Source organism: Cydia strobilella, chromosome 27 (genome assembly GCF_947568885.1).
Source record: "Cydia strobilella chromosome 27, ilCydStro3.1, whole genome shotgun sequence".
Taxonomy (NCBI): Eukaryota; Metazoa; Arthropoda; class Insecta; order Lepidoptera; family Tortricidae; genus Cydia; species Cydia strobilella.
In genome coordinates, this window is record NC_086067.1 from 6,045,947 (window position 1) to 6,066,045 (window position 20,099).

General features: G+C 41.9%; 2 protein-coding genes across 2 annotated transcripts in view; both read right to left on the reverse strand.

The window, feature by feature from the left end:
• Positions 1-2,483: 2,483 nt before the first annotated feature.
• Positions 2,484-6,820, reverse strand: LOC134753470 (uncharacterized protein K02A2.6-like). Its single transcript, XM_063689344.1, has 4 exons — positions 6,226-6,820; positions 5,230-5,463; positions 2,797-5,097; positions 2,484-2,497 (listed from the first exon to the last, which is right to left on the reverse strand). The coding sequence occupies exons 1-4, from the start codon at positions 6,818-6,820 to the stop codon at positions 2,484-2,486; spliced, it is 3,144 nt and encodes a 1,047-aa protein (XP_063545414.1).
• A 318-nt stretch (positions 6,821-7,138) lies between these two features.
• The window catches only part of LOC134753471 (uncharacterized), a 51,157-nt gene continuing 38,196 nt past the window's right edge, over positions 7,139-20,099 (reverse strand). Inside the window, 10 exon segments of the mRNA XM_063689345.1 lie at positions 7,139-11,506; positions 11,862-12,008; positions 12,333-12,502; positions 13,077-13,230; positions 14,805-14,903; positions 15,334-15,485; positions 17,391-17,555; positions 18,882-19,049; positions 19,586-19,735; positions 20,012-20,097. Of these exon segments, the coding sequence (XP_063545415.1) occupies positions 10,652-11,506; positions 11,862-12,008; positions 12,333-12,502; positions 13,077-13,230; positions 14,805-14,903; positions 15,334-15,485; positions 17,391-17,555; positions 18,882-19,049; positions 19,586-19,735; positions 20,012-20,097 (2,146 nt within the window). The 3' untranslated portion in view covers positions 7,139-10,651.

Sequence of the window (20,099 nt, forward strand, 5' to 3'; positions counted from 1 at the left end):
TTCAAATATTTGTCGTTTTATTTATGAATTATGGGTTTTTGCGTGCCGAGCGTTTACCGAATGACGTCATGGATTTGTAGTTATTTTAAAACGTTTATCCTTACTTGTCCTTATTTTGTTACTGACATACAGTAAATTGATTGTGCCGGCATCGCGCCCCTATCCGTAACTACTCGGCCAGCAATCCCTCATTTCCCGGCCTACTATAAAACTATAATAGTAGCTAACACATATTTCTGTGTAGTACAATTATTGTACAGTCGCCATCAGATATATCGGAGCGGCCAAGGTGCTCACAAATATCTGAACACGCCTCTATTGTCAAGGCGTTAAGTGCGTGTTCAAATATTTTTGAGCACCTCGGCCGCTCCGATATATCTGATGGCGACTCTACAAATGGCGCTTAGGGCCACGCATCATTCACTAACCCGGGGTTAACCGGTTAAACCTGTAGTTACCATGGTTACCAGTACAATTTGACACTGGGTTAGCGGTTTAACCGGTTAACCCCGGGTTAGTAGGATGGTGTAAGTGGCGCTTACCAATGCAAATGTCAAAATAGTTTACAAGACTGGGATGGACAAAGGCGTGAAATATGAAATGCCATCGGCCACTTTCTACCACCGCACCCTTCGCCACCCTCACACCCTGGACCCTACTGGCACTGCGTTTAAAACAACAGTATGTGGTAAAAAAAACCGGCCAAGTGCGAGTCGGACTCGCGCACGAAGGGTTCCGTACCATTACGGAAAAAACAGCAAAAAAATCACGTTTGTTGTATGGGATAATATAAATATTTATTTTATTCTGTTTTTAGTATTTGTTGTTATAGCGGTAACAGAAATACATCATCTGTGAAAATTTCAACTGTCTAGCTATCACGGTTCATGAGATACAGCCTGGTTACAGACAGACAGACGGACGGACAGACGGACAGCGGAGTCTTAGTAATAGGGTCCCGTTTTTACCCTTTGGGTACGAAACCCTAAAAAGAAGTGTACTGGTTTTTTAAATGGTCAGCAAGTAACACCCGTGTAGTTGCAGTCCATAGGCTACGGTGACCGCTTACTATCAGGCGGGACAAATGTTTGTTTGTCACCTACGTCGTATAAAAAAACCGGACAAGTGAGTCGGACTCCCACCGAGGGTTCCGTACTTTTTAGTATTTGTTGTTATAGCGGCAACAGAAATACATCATCTGTGAAAATTTCAACTGTCTAGCTATCACGGTTCATGAGATACAGCTTGGTGTCAGACGGACAGCGGAGGCTTAGTAATAGGGTCTCGTTTTTACCCTTTGGGTACGGAACCCTAAAAAGGAGTGTACTGGTTTTTTAAATGGTCAGCAAGTAACACCCGTGTAGTTGCAGTCCATAGGCTACAGTGACCGCTTACTATCAGGCGGGACAAATGTTTGTTTGTCACCTACGTCGTATAAAAAAACCGGACAAGTGAGTCGGACTCCCACCGAGGGTTCCGTACTTTTTAGTATTTGTTGTTATAGCGGCAACAGAAATACATCATCTGTGAAAATTTCAACTGTCTAGCTATCACGGTTCATGAGATACAGCTTGGTGTCAGACGGACAGCGGAGGCTTAGTAATAGGGTCTCGTTTTTACCCTTTGGGTACGGAACCCTAAAAAGGAGTGTACTGGTTTTTAAAGGGTCGGCAAGTGACATCCGTGTAGTTGCAGTCCATGGGCTACGGTGACCGCTTACCATCAGGCGGGACATATGCTTGTTAGTCACCGACGTCGTATTAAAAATGTTAAGTTTTTACCGATTTAAGCAATTTGAAGGGGCCTAAGCGGATACACAAAGGGGAAAAACCATACGCGTGCGAAGTGTGTAAAAAAGTGTGGATTTGGCGATTTGAAGAGGTATTTAATGATTATTAAATCTATAATCTAATTATTAATTTGTATGAATGTATTTAATATGTATTACTGAGTACCTACATTAAAAAAATATTGTTCGTAACAGTAATATTTAAGGGTTTTTATTAAGTACTAGACGAAAGTAAACTCCAAGTCAACGACACAACTGATTTATTTTGGGCTTACCCTCAAAGTCATAATACTAAGTCTACCCCACATTTCATACATATATAACACCTCCCCCTGTTACAACTAAAAAAAAATTTTACAATTTTTATTTTATTTTGTGACGACATGATCCTTACATCTAACAAGTAGCAGTAAGTGTAAAGAGTAACATTACACTAAGGGTTATTTTGGGAAGCATTACGAACCAAAAATATAAACTTATAATAACTAAATGCTTAGCAACTATTTGTTTTTTTTTTTTTTTTTTTTTTTTTTTATATATGTTTAGGATACAACTCGAGTCGGCGCTCAGAATATAGAATGACTTATATAATTATATGGTGGAAAAAAAAAATCCGTACTAGTTACATTCACATTACATCTTACAACATTTCACAAGAATATTTCACAAAAATTACCGATAACAACCTTATGATTTATTGCGTAAGGTCTAGAATTAAATAACCGAAGTAATGAGTGGGATATCGGGCTGTCATAATAACTAATACTGTTTGTTCTTCATGCCGAATTACCCATACAAGTAACTATTCCTACATAGACGCATATTACTAAGGAAATATACCTATATTATATAAGATATTATACTTTTACTCGTACCTATCTGTATCTAAACGCTAAAGAAAGATATGTAAATTGGATCGCGTGATCTATGTAAATGTATTTACACTTTATATTGGCCTTTTATTTCCTTTACACAGCTACGCATAGGCCGTTTTATAACTATGTTACCTTCCGACATAGGTGGGTCGGTGGGTACCACCTTGGAGGTGGGATTTGGCCGCACTCCGGCGCCTGACTGGCACTCCTCGGGTGCGCTCGCCGGAGGCTCCTCTGACGGATCCTGGTACTCATCCGACTCCTCGCTGACATCATTGTGGGTAGGACTTGGCCTACTGTTCGAAGTTGATGGCAACACGATATCATCATCGTTGTTGACAACTGACTTTGGCTCGAATTTTGATAACGAGTACCGATTCTTCGCCGATTGAATCGGCAACAGCTGATCGATGTGACGTTTCCACTCGTGTCCGTCGGAGAGACGTACTGTATATGTGAGCGGGTCTCGACGCTCTGTGACGATAGCTTCGGCCCACTTACCGGATTGGCGACGGTAGTCACGCGCCTGCACCGTGTCCCCGGGCTGCACGTGCCGCTCAGCGCCCGGCCGGTGCTGTCCAGCCCGATCCTGTGCCCTATTTACTCGCTCGGCTCGTTCGAACGTGGGCAGTATTATATCTAATCGTCCACGCAAACGCCTACCCATCAGGGCTTCTGCAGGGGTTACACCCGTTGTACAATGCTGTGTGTTGCGATACTGGAATAGAAACCTGCAAATAGCTATATCTATATCTGCACCCTCGTGTAACGCTTTTTTCATTGCCCGTTTGGCGGTCTTGACGGCATTTTCAGCAGCGCCATTACCTGCCGCTCGATAAGGGCTCGTTATGGTGTGCGTGATAAAGTTTTTTTTTAAATACTCGGCAAACTCTGCAGAGGCGAACGGTGGTCCCCCATCACTTACTATCTGACTGGGGAGACCAAATCGAGCGAACTGCTTCCTTAACTTGAGGATTGTCGCAGCAGCATTAGTACTAGGCATTTTTTGGATTTCGATCCACTTGCTGTGGGCATCAACTGTAACTAAATAATGTTTACCCTGAAACTCGCCGAAATCAACATGCAGACGCTGCCATGGCCGCGACGGGAAGCTCCAGGGGTGCAGCGTGGCGCGCGGCGGCGCGTCGCGCTGCTGGCGGCAAGCGGCGCACGCGCGGCATAGTGCCTCGATCTCGGCGTCCAACTGCGGCCAATATACATACCCGCGTGCTAAATTTTTCATTTTTACGACGCCAAGGTGCCCTTCATGCAGCTCCATTAGCACTTGTTGCCTCAATCCATCCGGTATGACCACCCGGTGGTTGTACAAAATGCAACCCCTATCCAATGTTAATTTGTCCTTCCTATGAAAATATGATTTCTCCTGCTCGGCTAGTACACTTACCGGCCAACCATCTCTAACATAATTAAATATATTTTTTAAAACCACGTCCGATTGCGTCCCTGACGCCACATCTCTCGCGCTGATAGGAAACGACTCTTCTACATAATTAATGTATGACATTGCATCTAACCCCTTTTCCTTATTACGCCGGCACGGCAACGGTAACCGCGAGAGCGCATCCGCGTTACTGTTATCGTTCGACTTAACAAATTCAATCTGAAAATCGTAAGCTGCCAACCTAGTCGCGTATCTTTGTAACCTACTAGCGGCCGTTTGCGGTAAACCGTGTTTAGACCCAAATATAAAAGTTAGAGGCTTGTGGTCCGTTTTAATAATAAAATGACGGCCATACAGATACTGATGGTGTTTAATAACACCCGCAATTATTGCGAGCGCCTCTTTATCTAGTTGACTATACGCCCGCTCGGCCGCGGTCAGCGTCCGAGACGCGAAACATATGGGCCGCTCCGAGCCGTCCGGGAAGCGGTGAGACAATACGCTGCCCAGACCGTACGAGCTGCTGTCAACGGCTAACACTAGAGGAAGGTCGGGATCGTAATGCACCAGTACGCCCCTGCCAGCCACGACATTCTTGACATGTAAAAATGCTTTATTGCAATCTGTCGACCAAACCCAAGGTACGTCTTTACGTAGCAACCGATGTAGCGGATAAAGCGTTGAGCTAAGGTTAGGTATAAACTTCGCGTAGTAGTTAATTAACCCCAAGAATGATCGTAGCTGCGTGACGTCATTCGGCGCAGGCGCTTCCACAATAGCTTTAATCTTGTCGGGGTCGGGATGCAAACCTTGTTTATCTATAATAAACCCTACGTAAACAATGCTATCTTGCATAAATGAACATTTTTCTAATTTAATTCTGAGACCTACATCGCGCAATCTTTCAAACAACGCCGTCAGGTTAGCCATATGCTCGTCCCTGTCGCGCCCGGTTACCGCGATGTCGTCCAGGAAGACCGCGACCCCCCGCAGCCCCCTGAGTGTCTCCTCCATAAACTTCTGAAATTTCTCTGGAATGCAACTTAAACCAAATGGAGTGCGTCTATATATAAAAGTACCTATATGGGTAGTAATGGCAGTGAAGGGTTGAGATTCCTCGTCCAACAATAATTGTTGGTACGCGTTTGTAAGGTCAATCTTACTGTATTGCTCGCCCCCACTCAACGCGGCAAATAACTCCTCGATTCGTGGCAGCGGGTACGGGTCCTGTACCAACTTAGGATTAACGGTCACTTTGTAGTCGCCGCAAATACGGATTTCGCCCGATTTTTTAATTACTGGTACAATGGGTGTACCAAAATCTGAATAATCGACTTTATAAATAGTACCCTCCGCCACGAGTCGTTCGAGTTCCCGCTCCACAGGCTTACGTAATGCTAAGGGCAATGACCTCGCTTTAATAAACACAGGATCAGTGTTAGACAATTTAAGTGATATCTTTTTATTACAAGTGCCTAACCCTGGTGTGAATACAGTCGGAAACCTTTGCCGCAAATCATCAACTAAATTACTTTCCGATAAATGCAAAATTAAATCGTGAATTTCAACTATACTAATCTGTAATCGTCTCAGCCACGAACGTCCTAGCAAAGGAGGTCCGCCATTTTTAATTACCCACAGCTTAAGGTTTTCCGAAACATGTTCACCCAAAACACCTTTGACAAGAATGTAACCAACGGGTTTTATTGGGGTCCCGTTGTAAGAACGTAAACACAAATCACTAACCTGCAATGGTTCATTTATAAAATACCGCTCATAACAGTCAGTATTAATCGCGGATAACTTACTTCCTGTGTCCAATTCCAAGGTCAAACTCACTCCATTCACCAACATCGGAACTAAATACGGTTTGTCGTCTTTCCCACTCACTTTTAAATTATAAAAATCGCACTCCGACTCTTCATCGCTGTCCAGATAATGAAGTCCTCGACCTGGCGGCACCTTCCCGCTAGGGGTTCGAGGACCCGTTTTACACATCGCCTTGAGATGGCCCTTCTGGCCACAGCTGTCGCACGAGTAATTTCTAAAACGACACCCGTCCGCCCGATGAGGTCGACCGCACCGCCAACATGCGCGGCCGGGGCCCGCGGCGCGCCCGCCGCCGCCGCCGCCGCCGCCGCCGCTCGGCGCGCGCGCACCGCCGCCGCGCGCCTCCACCCGGTGCAGCGCCTCGCCGGCGCCGTGTCCCGCGGTGGCTGCACTCGCTCCGCTGCCCGAGCTGCTCGCCTGCGCGTGCCTCTCCGCCGCCTCGAGCGCCAAAGCCAACTCCACCGCTCGCTTGTACGTCAACTTCGCCTCCGCGAATAGGCGGGACCTCATATCGTCATCCGATAGGCCGGATACAAATTGATCCCTCAGGTTTTCTTCGAGGCCGCTACTAAAATTGCACGTACTGGCTAGATGTTTTAGGGCCTGCAAGTACTCGCCTACTGGTTCGCCCGCCTTCTGCCTACGTTGACGAAACACGTGTCGCTCCGCAATTTCGGAGCGCTTTGGTTCGAGATGGTCGCCGACTATTTTTACTAAATCCGTAAAAGTTTTCGTCTCAGGATCAGCCGGCGCACACAAATCGCACATCAAACTATAAGTGGCTTCCCCTACTAACGTCACTAAGGTAGCCACTTGTAAATTATCCTTTATCTCATTTAAGGTTATAAATTGCTTGACACGCCTAATGTACGCCAACCACTTTTTACTCGCTAAGTCAAACTGTTCAATTTTGCCGATCGGCATATTTACTAATCACTGCACGCGCTTTTAACACTATTATTAATGAAAATTGTCCTTTGTTCTCGTCGCCAGTAATATTTAAGGGTTTTTATTAAGTACTAGACGAAAGTAAACTCCAAGTCAACGACACAACTGATTTATTTTGGGCTTACCCTCAAAGTCATAATACTAAGTCTACCCCACATTTCATACATATATAACAGTAACTAGTTACCACACATATTTTGATTGACGAAGATGAAAAGATTTCTCAAATCTTTTCATCTTCGTCATGACTCGATTTCCGTTAAAGCTTCTAAAGGGACAAGTGAAACAAACATATACTTTGTAGCACACTATTTATTGTATAAGGCGAGTCACACATACATCCACGCACACACACACATATGCAACAATAACATAATTTTCTACGTACAGATGGATTCACAAAACCTGGCACTTATTATTTCTTCATTCTTTTCGAATCTTAGTTTAGGTTTTTTATTTAGTATTATTGTAAGTAAGTAATTCACTGGCAAACTGCAATTCATACCTTAACGAAAAAGTACAAAGAAAAAGTATATTTAAAACAAAAAGTATATAGTTTACCACGAAATGGTCCCGTCTCAGCATAATGCTAACCCTAAAGTCAGCGCTGGTCTTCCGGCGGGACCATTTGTGGACCACGAACGCAACCGTACAACACGGCCCTATCTATCACCAAACGCATCCACTTTGCGTTGACGTCAGCGCCATCTAACCTGCGCCTGCGCTAAAATGTCAATTTTGGTGTTGTAGGCATGGAGACTATACAAAGGAGCCAAATCTCTATGTATGAAAAGTGTCCATCAAAAAACAGTAATTAGGCAGCGCCACCATACACCGAAATACTACCAAAAACAACGTACGTAATGAGGGCTATCGTTTTTTTGCTCACCAGTTGGCGCCTTTGATGGTGGTCCAAAAGACTAAAGAACAGCTGTCAGTCATTGAAGTGACAAGTGACATTTCGAACTATGGAAAAGACCACCATCTACACTAGCGCCCCTAGCGGCGAATTCATACTCGTTAGCCCTCATTTGGTCGGGTTATTTGTTGCCTTATATGGTGCATGTTATTCCGCTCTAATTGCCCTAGGTGCAATAGAGCCCGTCAGGTTAAAAAAAAACTAATGTCCCAGAGCCTAACTAGCGCCACCGGAGAGATTAGGAACAATTATTTACAGCTGAAAGCTGGTCACTTTTGCAATAGTTCTGCCATAAGAGATTGTCGTCCTTTCTATACCGTCCATAGTTGTAGGCCTTTTGAGTGCACATACTGCACATGGGCCAAGCAGTGATCTATTGTCTCCCTTTAAAGTTCATTATACTATAGTCTGCATCTTCTAAAATAAGTTTTTCGAAGACCCTAATCTGTTAAACAAAAGCCTTTGTTCCTTCTGTGCGTGCGCGTGCCCATTGTTGGTGAGCGCGTGACCATTGTGTATCAGCGAGTGGCATGAGCTCACCAACAATGGCCACGCGTTCGCCAACAATGGGCAAGCGCACACAGAAAAGGAACAAAGGCTTTTGTTTAACAGATTAGGGTCTTTGGCGAAAAAATCATTTGAGAATATGCAGACTATAATGCCCCTTGAATCTAGGAAATTCCATATTCTTTAGGCCGTAATGTTCTGTGCCTCATAAGAGTCATAAGGTATGAAATAATGTGCATTGTCTCCTTTAGCTTATTGTTTGTTCCACAAATTGGTACTTTCTTTCACTAATTCGATCATTTCATGCCAGCTCACGTGAATCAATCTATACATATTATACATAATAACAACTAGCGAGTGCAACAACACGAAACGCAAGAGATCTAACAATTTCAATAGTTTAAGGCCAGAGCACACCGTTGTCATGTTGGCTACGCACCCAAAAAAACCTGCTGTTTTCCATCAACGGAACTATAAACCTAAACGAATCAAAATTGTAAAAGATCTCTTGGATTCGTTCTCACATAACACAGCTTTTACTAGATGACATTGAGCTTATTACTATCTGTCACGATTATTTGGAAGCATTTCCTACTAAGGGTGTCATCCAGTGGCGTAACAAGGGGGGGGGGGGGGGGGGGGGCAAGTGCCCCGGGCGCCATCCAAGGGGGGGCGCCAAAATGGGCAAAAGGCCAAGGGAAACTTGTCAATCATCAGGGGGCGCAAATTTGGTGACTGCCCCGGGCGCCATATCCTCTACGCCCCTGGTGTCATCCATTAATTACATCACACGTTTAGGGGGGGAATGGGGTCAAGAAAATGTGACATGTTGTGACAAAGGGGAGGGGGAGTCAACTTTGTGACGTCACATTAACTTATTTAAATCATTTTATTCGCTGTACAGTTATATAACAAGTTTTTTAAATGATAATCGTTTAATTTTCTTTCCTAGTTTGTTTTGGGTTATAAAATTACTAATATTTCTTTTGTCAAAAATATTTTGATAAAATATTAATAATACTTAATTCGATTTGCCGATTACATAGAAAAAATGTGATGTCACACCAGGGGGGAGGGGTTTGCCAAATGTGACCAAGTGTGACAAGGAGGGGGGGAGGGGTAAAAAAACCTCGAAATTTGTGTGACGTAATTAATGGATGAACCCTAATTAAACTTCAAGCACTTGACTTTCTTTAAAAGCCGCAGCTAACAGCAGTTACAGACGGGCACACCGGACTGCGACCTTCGTCCGGTCCGAGCCCTGTTCGATCGTGTGTAAGGTGGTCCGCCGTACGTCCGTTAAAGACGCAGCTATAAGTAAGAGCAAGTAGATATTTTGACCGCACCAAGTTCGCGGTGGTACGCCCGTCTGTAACGGCTTTAACAGTCAATCATATACCGCTTAGGCCTCATTATCACGAGCGCTTTTTCAACGCACGTTAAAAAAGCGTTAGAATGACACGATGGCGGTAGCGCTTTTTATCAATCGTTGATGGATTTTCAACTTTGTTGTTGTTGTTGTCATATGGCACCCCAGAGGTGCAAAGGGCCTTCACAAGCTCCCGCCACGCCTTCCTATCTTCAGCGACCCTTCTGGCCTCGCCAATGCCTCGCCTTGGATTTTCAACTTTAAGCCTTGGTTTTTATATCGAATTTAGCGTGCGGGCGGATTCAAGCGCTTTTTTAACGCGCGTTGATAAAGCGCTCGTGTTTGTGGCCTCTTATGAGCGTAAATTTAAATTGGAACTATTTATTTGAACTTGAAGCTATAATCATTAAGCGTGTAATTGAATGTAAAGCCGAATATTGTATTGCAAATTTTAACCATTTCGAGCACAGAGAAATAAGTAAGGATCAAAGAAAACTAAGAAGACGTGCTCACTCCATACATCAGTTTTGTTACCTAAACGACTATTATTTTCATAGTCGACATTTAGCGTCAAGTAGCGGAACTATCAGTACTGCTACTCGACACTAGATGTCACATGTGTCGCGACTGATGAAATTTATAACTAATATTATAAGTAAAAGGAGTTGAAAATAGAGTTTCCGCTCTATTTTCTACTCCTTCTGCTTGTAATATTAGTTGTAAATTGTTTTAACAATACATTTTTCGTCAATCGTGACACACGCGACATCTGGTGTCAAGTAGCCCGCGTTTTGGTAAGAAAACTGAAGCATGGAGTTAGCACTTTCCTTATTTATTTCTCTGTGATTTCGAGTAAGGCATCAACCGAGTTCCGTAACCAACTGGTAAAAAATCCAGTTTAATAACCTTGTCCATGGTATTTTTCATGTAGTTTGAAATGGTTACATTCTAGAAATATTATTTCCCATTTCGTAACTGGTTACGAAAGTTCTAAGCAAGCGGCACTTCCTAATTATTCGCTTAATATTCTAAAAGGTCTAATTTGCTTCAGCTTTGTCGATTGTCCATCAAACTTGATTTCCACGTCACAATCGCTTAAAGGGTGCGAGATTATAGATAAAGTATCGTCTTTTCTATCCTCTGGACTCATGGGAGTTACGAAACCACTATCTTGTTTGTTTTCCTTCGGTTCTTTCAAATTTAAGGACATGCTCCTTCTACTTTGGAATATACTTAAATCTTCATCGTATTTTGGTGATAATTTCTGGTCTAACTTCTTTAAATTCTCATCGAAATCATGTTTTAACTGCTGTTCAAAGAGCCTTTCTTGTCTTATTTGTTCGTGTGTATTAGCAAAGAATCCTGTATTTTTCTTTCCCAATTCTCTTAGAGACTCATTAAGTACGTTGCTGTTTTTGAAACTATCAGATCTCGTGTTTTCCGGTTTTTCTTCCAAAACTTTCAATGGGAAAGGTTTAACAGCCAAGCCTGATACGGATTGGGATTTTTTCGATAGGAACTGTTTTTTATCTGATTCTGGTGAAGATTTTTCTTTGACAGCGTTGAACACGTCTTCTCTAGATATTTTAGCGAAGAGGTTAGGCGCACTGATGCCAGTTTTGAACGTTTTTTTGGGATCATTTTCGTCATCTTCGTTTGAAGTGAATTTCGATGAGAATATTTTGGATCCAAAGGATATTTTCTTGTTGTGGTTTTGGACTATCTTCTTGATATCTGTAGGTATGTCTTGCCTGTGGTGGGCGGCGATGTACCGACTGAGCAGGGCGAGCTGATGATCCATGGATTTGTTTATTGATTCTAGACGCGCTTGGCTGTTCTGGTAGGCAGTTATAGCGTCCATGGCAGACTGGAATATAAAGTTGATGTTAGTGTGTTTTTTAAACAACGAGGGAGTGTAAAACGATAAAAACCTATCTTACAAAGATATTATTTTAGTCACTTTAACAAGTTTAATTTAGGGCAAGTACCATTCTCATTCTTATAAATATCTCAGATATTTATCATGAGCCCGTAACGAGCGTAGGTACTAATCAAAGCAATCAAGTTAGTGCGTACTTAATAACGAAGTAAAATAATCATTGGTAACTCAGTTTCAAAGAAAAAAATTGTTCGTAACTAGTTACGAACGCAGATAAATAATATAGTCATAGCCGTTTAATATTTCCTCAGATAATGATTAGTATGTGCACTTGTGTACATACGTCGAGTTCGCCGGACATGCGATTAGTCTGTGCGACCAGTCGCCGGTTGTCCTCAGTCAGCGTCGCCAGTCGCGGCATCTCCTCTCTCAGCACTGCGTACTCCACCGCGTAGTCGCATAACTGACGGCTAATGTCTAGAGTTAGAACCTGGAATCAAACAATATCTTATAAGTGTTTCGTTGATTGAAACATTAATACAATGAGAAGAACTTCTGACTAGACGCTAAACATTATTAGGTAATCGGGTTTGTTGCAATTTGGCATGTAGCACATAGGGATGTAAGGACATAGGGTAGTTTTTATCCCAGAAATCATCCTTTATGGGGGTGAAAAGGGGGGTGGAAGATTTTATGGGAAATCGATAAAAAGCAGATTGGATAAAAAATAAGCTACTAAAATTCCTAATTCCATGTAGGTAGACGAAGTCGCGGGCAAAAGCTAGTACTAAATAAATGCATATATATATCTCACCTTCTTCATAACTCGATCGCATAGCGCTTTGTTCATGTCCGGCAGCTTGTGTTTGAGATACTCAGCGGCTTCTTCGCAGCTCTCGCATAACATCAGCCCGTCTCTGTGCGCCGCGAGCAGTGCGAGAGAGACGGAGAACACGATGTCGAGGGATTCCAAGAATATTAGGTCTGGGACAAAATTACACAGATTTTAACCCTTTTCCAGTCATAGTACGATCACATACGAGTAGGGTGAATATGAGAGTTCCAGCGCACTTAAGGTCACAATGACGTCAGAGATAAATACCTAAAGTGCGCTGGAACTCTCATATTCACCCTACTCATACGCGCCAATAGAAATTCATCTTTAGCATTCCGATCTAAGGTTCAAATTAGATTTCACTTCAGGAAATGTGACTTTTCTTCAAGTGATCAACTGCAATGGCTGCATGGATTAATTGAAATGTGTTTGGGTTTTTTGGAAAACATTGTAGATTGGTGCGGCCTAAAAATGGGTTGGTACAAATAATTTGTAACTGAAAAAAATATCTCTTAGCTGAGCAAGCCTAGCTACGAGATATTTTTCTACTGAGAAAAGTAAATACCCATAGACCAGGAATATTTTAGGCCCATTTCGTAACCATATTTGGTAACTGGTTGCGAAATGAGGATCTATATGGAACTGGGAACTGACTGGTGAAAAAAGTCAGCATCCACAAAGCGGCGTAGAGAGAGATGTCTAGAGAAAGAGAGAGGGGCTTACCGAACACCCTCACGACGAAGCCCAGAGGGAACTGACTTGTGAAGAGGGTCAGCATCCACGGAGCGGCGTAGAGGGCGGGGGAGATGTCGAGGGACTCCAGTTTGTCGTGCAGCTCGGGCTCGTGGTCGCGGAGCAGGCGGGATAGTTGGTATAGCTGAAATAATATGTATATATGTCATAAGTACGAAAGAGTGTGATATTGACGTTTTTAATAGTAACATCACAACTATAAGACGGATTCTGGCAAACAAATTACCTAAGTGAGCGAGTCGTATGCGATAGCATACTCATAATAATATTATTGTATCGATTGATGTATTTTATTAATAAGTTTTGTTATTCTTGGCTCAGTATATTAAGAGTATTGAATTGTGGGTATTTAATAAGTAGGTATTCACATTTTGAAATTAGTATTAGTTGAATACGTTGTAAAATTTTAGTGCTAACCACCAATTATATGTTAACTTGTTGCTATTGGTGGGAACCTATAATTGGCTTTTTGTTATTTACTTATATAACTATTGTATAATTGATAGCTGTTGGTTCTCCGAAAATAAATAAAATAATAAGTAATTTATTTGCGAAAGATAGGGTATACATAGGATGTTACAGTTCACAGTAAGTGAGCCAAGCTACCTTGTCACACACAGCAACACACACACATTCACACATCAAAAAATAAAATAAATAAATGAATGTTAAAATTCATGGTCTTCCTTTTATTTCTGACACTATGTAATTTAAGGCCGTTCCATCGGTTTGCCGCTGTCTTTGACACATTTCGCAAGAAAGAATGGGAAAGAACATACGCGCCAAGTGTCAAGTTTGATCGAATTTTGTCGGTTTTTATTTATTTTAAAAACGTTACCTTACAATATCGAAATTCTAACGCTATGAAATTACCATTTATGTTAAGATTGTTTTTTCTTCTTTTTTTGTTTATAGTATCACATAATAAATAACAGAGTAAAGCAGGATTAAAAGTCCGAGTTAGAGGTTATTTTGGGAATTAATTGTATCGAGGGAAGTGTCATAATTCGTGTATCGGAAGCTATGTTGTTAAAGATAATATAGTCAAGAACTACATATATTTTTTCCACGTCTACGAATATCAACGCCTTTTAGAAAAACATGATCATATAAGGAGATTTTTCGCCTTCTGGCTTAGGGAACCGCCTTAACAAAAAAATAATCCTTATGATGAAGCTTTTCGATCGGTATGATAAAGCTACAGGTATTTTTTTTTCTCGTGTAGCGGGTTCGATTTTCGGTTCACCCATGTAATTATTTAAAAATCTATGAATGCAGTTTGAATTGTTTTTTAAATTAAAATAATGTCTTCTTTCAGTAAAATGTTCCATCTACAATATTCAGGGTACTTTTATTCCATGTGGCATAGCCGTGGGACGCCCTGTATAAATACTTAAATACATAGAAAACACCCATGACTCAGGAACAAATATCAGTGCTCATCACTGAATATGTCCTTACCAGGATTTGAACCCAGGACCATCGGCTTCACGGGCAGGGTCACCCACTAGGCCAGACAGGTCGTAAAAACAATATTTTGAAACAATAATAATAATTAATATTATTCCCATCTTGGGCGTTAACACTTGAATCCTTCAGACTGTCTGAAGGATTCAAGTGTTAACGCCCATCAGACTCAATGTACGCCCACGCCGTAAATATGTAATTTTGTTCCCTTGTGACACAAGGACCACTTACCTGTACTTGTAGAGCGCTCATATCAGGCAAGTACTGTTTTCTAAGGCCACGTCTGAACATCAGATGCCGCAATAGAATGAAAGCGTCGGCTTCCTCCGTCTGCAATAGGACAGAAAATAAATTTTCTTCAAAAAGTATCAAAACATACTGAAAATAAATAGAAGACTACTTTGATTAGATTTCCACTTGCTACGATCCTGACATACCTCTTTCGCTTCTTTGACTTTTATAACATTCCTCATACACGCTCGCCGGTTTAGGGTGCTCTTGACCTGGCCTTCCTTTAGGATTGCCCCGATCTGATCAGAGAAATTCCGACGAGGTCTACCCCTTCCAACTCCCGTTTCTACCTCTCCCTTATACACTCTCTTTGTTAGCCTTCTTTCACTCATTCTCCACGTGTCCAAACTATCTCAACATACCTTTCTCAATTTTTGTCACTACATCTTCGTTCAGTACACACTTTTTAAGTACTAAATGATATGAAACAGATGGTATGGTGGTGGTGGTGGTATGGTGGTGGACTTACATGTAGTAACAGCACGCCAGCGACGAAGCTCAGGCCCTGGCAGTAGCCGACGTCGGGGTCCACGAGGGAGTAGGCCTTCAGGATGTTGTAGAGCGCCAGCTGCCCGGGGCCGAGGGCCGACGCGAAGTACGAGTGCTGCGGGAACGTGCGCCCTGAAATTAATAGAGATATTTTCAGTCGAGTACCGTGTTTAGGCCACGAAACTTGAAGCTTGCTGAGTGGCCTAAGTAAGGTACGAGATTGAAAAGCTTGATTATATCACTACTAGCTTTTGCCCGCGACTTCGTCTGCGTGGAGTTAGTAAGTTGGGTAGCTTATTTTTTATCCAATCTGCTTTTTATCGATTCCCTATACAAATTCCCCCTCCATTTTCACCCCCTTAAATGATGACTTCTGGGATAAAAACTACCCTATGTCCTTCCCCGGGACACAAGCTATCTCTATACCATATTTCAACTAAATCGGTTCAGCGGTTTAAGCGTGAAGAGGTAACAGACAGACACACTTTCGCATTTATAATATTACTAGCTTTTGCCCGCGACTTCGTCTGCGTGGAATTAGTAATTTGGGTACCTTAATTCTTAAACAAATCTGCTTTTTAGTACATCCTTTTTTCACCCCCAAATTGGTCCACACTATACATTTCCACCCCATTTTTTACACCCTTAAGGGATGATTTCGGGGATAAAATTATTCTATATCCTTTCCCACAGCTCAAACTTACCCCATACCAAGTTTCATCTAAATCGGTTCAGCGGTTATTGATTCCCCATACAAATTTCCACCCCCCTTTTCACCCCCTTGAGGGGTGAGTTCTGGGATAAAAAGTATCCTATGTCCTTCCCCGGGACTCAAACTATCTGTATACCAAATTTTAACTAAATCGGTTCAGCGGTTTAAGCGTGAAGAGGTAACACACAGACAGACAGACAGACAGAGACTTTCGCATTTATAATATTAGTATGGATGGATATGGATTTCATACAATACTTTTTCTATGAGTCAATTAAAATAATAATTTTTCTACTGTAAAACCTAAATAATTATACAAAATTAGGTAATTTTCTCAGTAGATATAAATAAAGTACAAAAAGATATCAACTCACTTCTTATTCGTTTAATAGTAGCGCGTATATCTTTTGTTGTATCCGGCGATACGTGATTGGTCGAATTCATTACAGTTGACTAAAGCGTTTCGTTAGAAATCATTATAGTTTAGTCGGGAGTCCATAGTGAAAAGTACCTGCGATTACAGCTTGGTGTTCTAGGGGGTTCCCCTCATCTGGCAGAATATTATTTGTCACAAATACACTTCGCATAACACGTGTGGCAGAAAAATTTTTAGTCGAATGATACTTTCGCATAAATATTTACTTGCCATAATAGTCATTTCGCATAATATTCATTTTGGAATTTTCTAAGTGGGTTTGGTTAGGGTTTTCATCCAAATAATATTATGCAAAAATAAATTCTGCACAGTAATATTATGCGAAAAGCAGTACGCGAAAGGTTAATTCTGCCAAACGACATTTCTGCCAAGTAACATTATGCAATACAAAAATATGTCAAAAAACTTTCTGCAACACAATAGGGAACCACTTGTAGGTTTAGATAATAGTACTTCCTACAAAACCGAAGTTTGACAGCGGTTCAGGGTCGAATCATGCTATCCCTTTCTAATATATGGTACTATCCCTTTCGGCTATTTAAGGTTGTCAAAATTCAAGTCATTATCTTATCTGTGGTCGTGCACTCAAAGGGACGTTAAGTTGTGCCAACCCTAATAATGAGGGCTATCGTTTTTTTGCTCACCAGTTGGCACCTCTGTTGATGGTGGTCCAAAATACTAAAGAACAGCTGTCAGTCATTGAAGTGACAAGTGACATTTGACATTTCGAACTACGGAAAAGACCACCATCTACACTAGCGCCCCTAGCGGCGAATTCATACGCGTTAGCCCTCATTGCTCGGAGCAATGCTGAGCCGAACGGAGCCGAGTTTGCCCGAAGCGAGGAGATTCGCACCCCTGGTTTAGGGTCCTGTATGGTCTTACTTACCTAGGTCTATAAGTATGGCGTGTTGGTGCTTCGTCAAACCGGCTAACAGGGTCTTGTAGGGGGTCTGGTAGCGCGGGTACTGCTTGGGGTCCGGCGGGGGGGAGCGCAGACAAGCCTGCTCGGCGAGGAAGTACCACACCAGGCCGCGGCTCATGCGGGGGACCCCTGGAAGATGGAATACTATATTTTATGGAACAGGTAGATAGGTAGTATATGCGTAGGTACCTACATATTAAGAGGAAAATGGACGATCGCTTCTTCATACAAACGTAGTCCCCATTTTCCTCTCTGCATATTAACATTATAGAAAATACTAGCTTTTGCCCGCGACTTTGTCTGCGTGGACTTAGTAACCCCAGCTAGAGTAAGAATAGCGCCTGGAGAAAATCTTATAGCAATTATTCAATTTGAGCATATTATGCACACAAATTAGCAGACACTTCATTAATTATCTCAATTCCACCCCGCTTTTTACTTTCTTAAGGGATGATTTTCGGGATAAAAACTATCCTAATGTCCTTCTCAGGGACTCGACCTATCTCTATGCCAAATTTCATCTAAATCGATTCAGCGGTTTAAGCGTGAAGAGGGAACACACAGACAGACTTTCGCATTTATAATATTAGTATGGATTATACATATTACACTATTAACTATTCTTTATAATCTATAGATTCTTTAATACATTACACTTTTAGATTTCACACAAACACACACATCTCACTCCCTCCTCCCAACAAGCTTACACACATACAAGTTCACACTTCACACTCCTCTTTTTCTTTTATCCTTATGTTTAATATATGTAATCGTAATGAACCTTGAACCCCGCGATACAGTCCATGCCTAGTGCGGGGTTCACTGCAATGTGCCTGTGAAATTAGCTCCATGCATGAATTTATTTTTATTTTTGGATACAGAATTTATATCGTTGGAACACCGGAAATGATAAAAATACTTTTTTAACCTTAACATTATTTTATTAAAAAATATTTAAAATGTTGAAAATTTTTGAGCGGTTGAAACGCTCATAATTTTTGGCGCGAATTCGACAGAGCGTGATGACGTCACACGTTGGGCGGTCCAACTGACGTTTGCTACTAATGACACTAATCTGTCGAACGCGTGACGTCACGTGGCGTTTCGAGCGTTTCGCTCACTAGCTTTTCGCGGGCAAATTTTTGTACTTTTTATTTATAATTTTAAGTAATTAAATGGTAATTTAAAAACGGAAATGCATTTGTAACATGATATAACGGTAACAAACATCCGAATAAAACATATTTCGTTCAAATATAAACTTCATGCATGAGGCTAATTGTATTAATTGATAAATAAAGATATTTTAATTTTAATTTTTTTTAATTTAACACTATAAAAGCTTTGCTTGATTAGCCAGCATATATAGTCTGTCCGGTTTTTTGAATTTTATGTGAAATTGATTTTAGCAAATGTGCGTTTCGGGTAGGTAGGTATATGTAAGTATCTCACCTTGTATGACAGCCTGTGTCAACATATGTCTGTCAGCTTTGGCCACAGGTTGTGAGCGGTCCCGGGAGGCCAGGAGGGAGTCCCACATGGACGCGACGCCGGTGTCACATGCGCCTAGCTCCACGTATTCCAGCTTTATACGACGCACTGCTGAGGTTTCTTCGCTTTCTGTAACACAGAAACAAAGTTTTTTTTGTCAAAAACCTCTTTTTTGATACAAGCTTTGATCACTGACTGTTCTCTTCTTTCAACTAATAGTAATACTCTTCGAGACAATTCTAACAAACTGAATCACAATTAGATTGCGTTGTTTTATCACAGAGTTTCTATGCCCACCTCCTGTCTCCATCATCAGATCAGCTCGATGGTACCATAATATTGCATTGTCACCCGACTTACATATGTAAGTATGTGAAGTTTCAGCTCCAATCGAATAAGCACAGAATAAATAATAGGTAGTACTAGGTACAGAAGGTTCAGTCTCTAACAAATAGCGTCTATTACGACTGATATGACCGCTAGGTGGCGCATGCGCGAGCCGGCGTCCGTACCGTAGTGGTGCGCGGCAACTACTATGGCTAGACACCAAAATTGGTGTGGGCCGCATGTACTGGACGAAATCGCGGAGTGAGCCACGCCTGATAAGGGTATGTTCATAAGGAGATCTATAGCCAATAGACGGTGAAAAAAATTTAGGTTCTTACTCTTCAACTTGGCGTTTTCTCTCTCCATCCTGACCAGGAGTACAGTTTGGTCGATGGCCATCTTCCACAGCTGCCGGAGCTCCTCCTTACTCCTCTTGCCAGGCCGGGGAGACGGTAGACCCAGGAGATTCGCGGGAGTCAGGTCACCGGCTAAAACAGAAGATTCCCATTAAATTTTACGAGAAGTATCAAGATAATGGAAATAGATGTGTCATTGAGACTGTTTTTTTATATTATATGTATTCTTAGAATGATAACATATACACTTGCTCCTCTTGAGATCCGCAGCTGTGGATATGTGAAATGTGAACTAACAATGCTACCTCATTCTCTAAATGACAACATGTACACAATATCTTTTAGAGAGCCAGCTTATCTCACAGATCTGTGGTCTATGGGACCAACGGTTGGTTAGCCATTACTAACCTTCGCACTGGACGTCAGTAGGCTGCACAACCTTCTCATAGATGGTCTGTCGCCATGTCGCGTCGTGTTCAGCGCCCGCTTCAGTCGG

Coding starts and splice junctions, on each gene's coding strand:
- LOC134753470 (XM_063689344.1), bottom strand. CDS start 6,820: ATGCCGATCGGCAAAATTGAACAGTTTGACTTAGCGAGTAAAAAGTGG. Junction 5,464..6,225: donor GGTGGAGGCGCGCGGCGGCG/GTGCGCGCGCGC, acceptor CATTGCCCTTAG/CATTACGTAAGCCTGTGGAG. Junction 5,098..5,229: donor GAGTGGGGGCGAGCAATACA/GTAAGATTGACC, acceptor GTTGCATTCCAG/AGAAATTTCAGAAGTTTATG.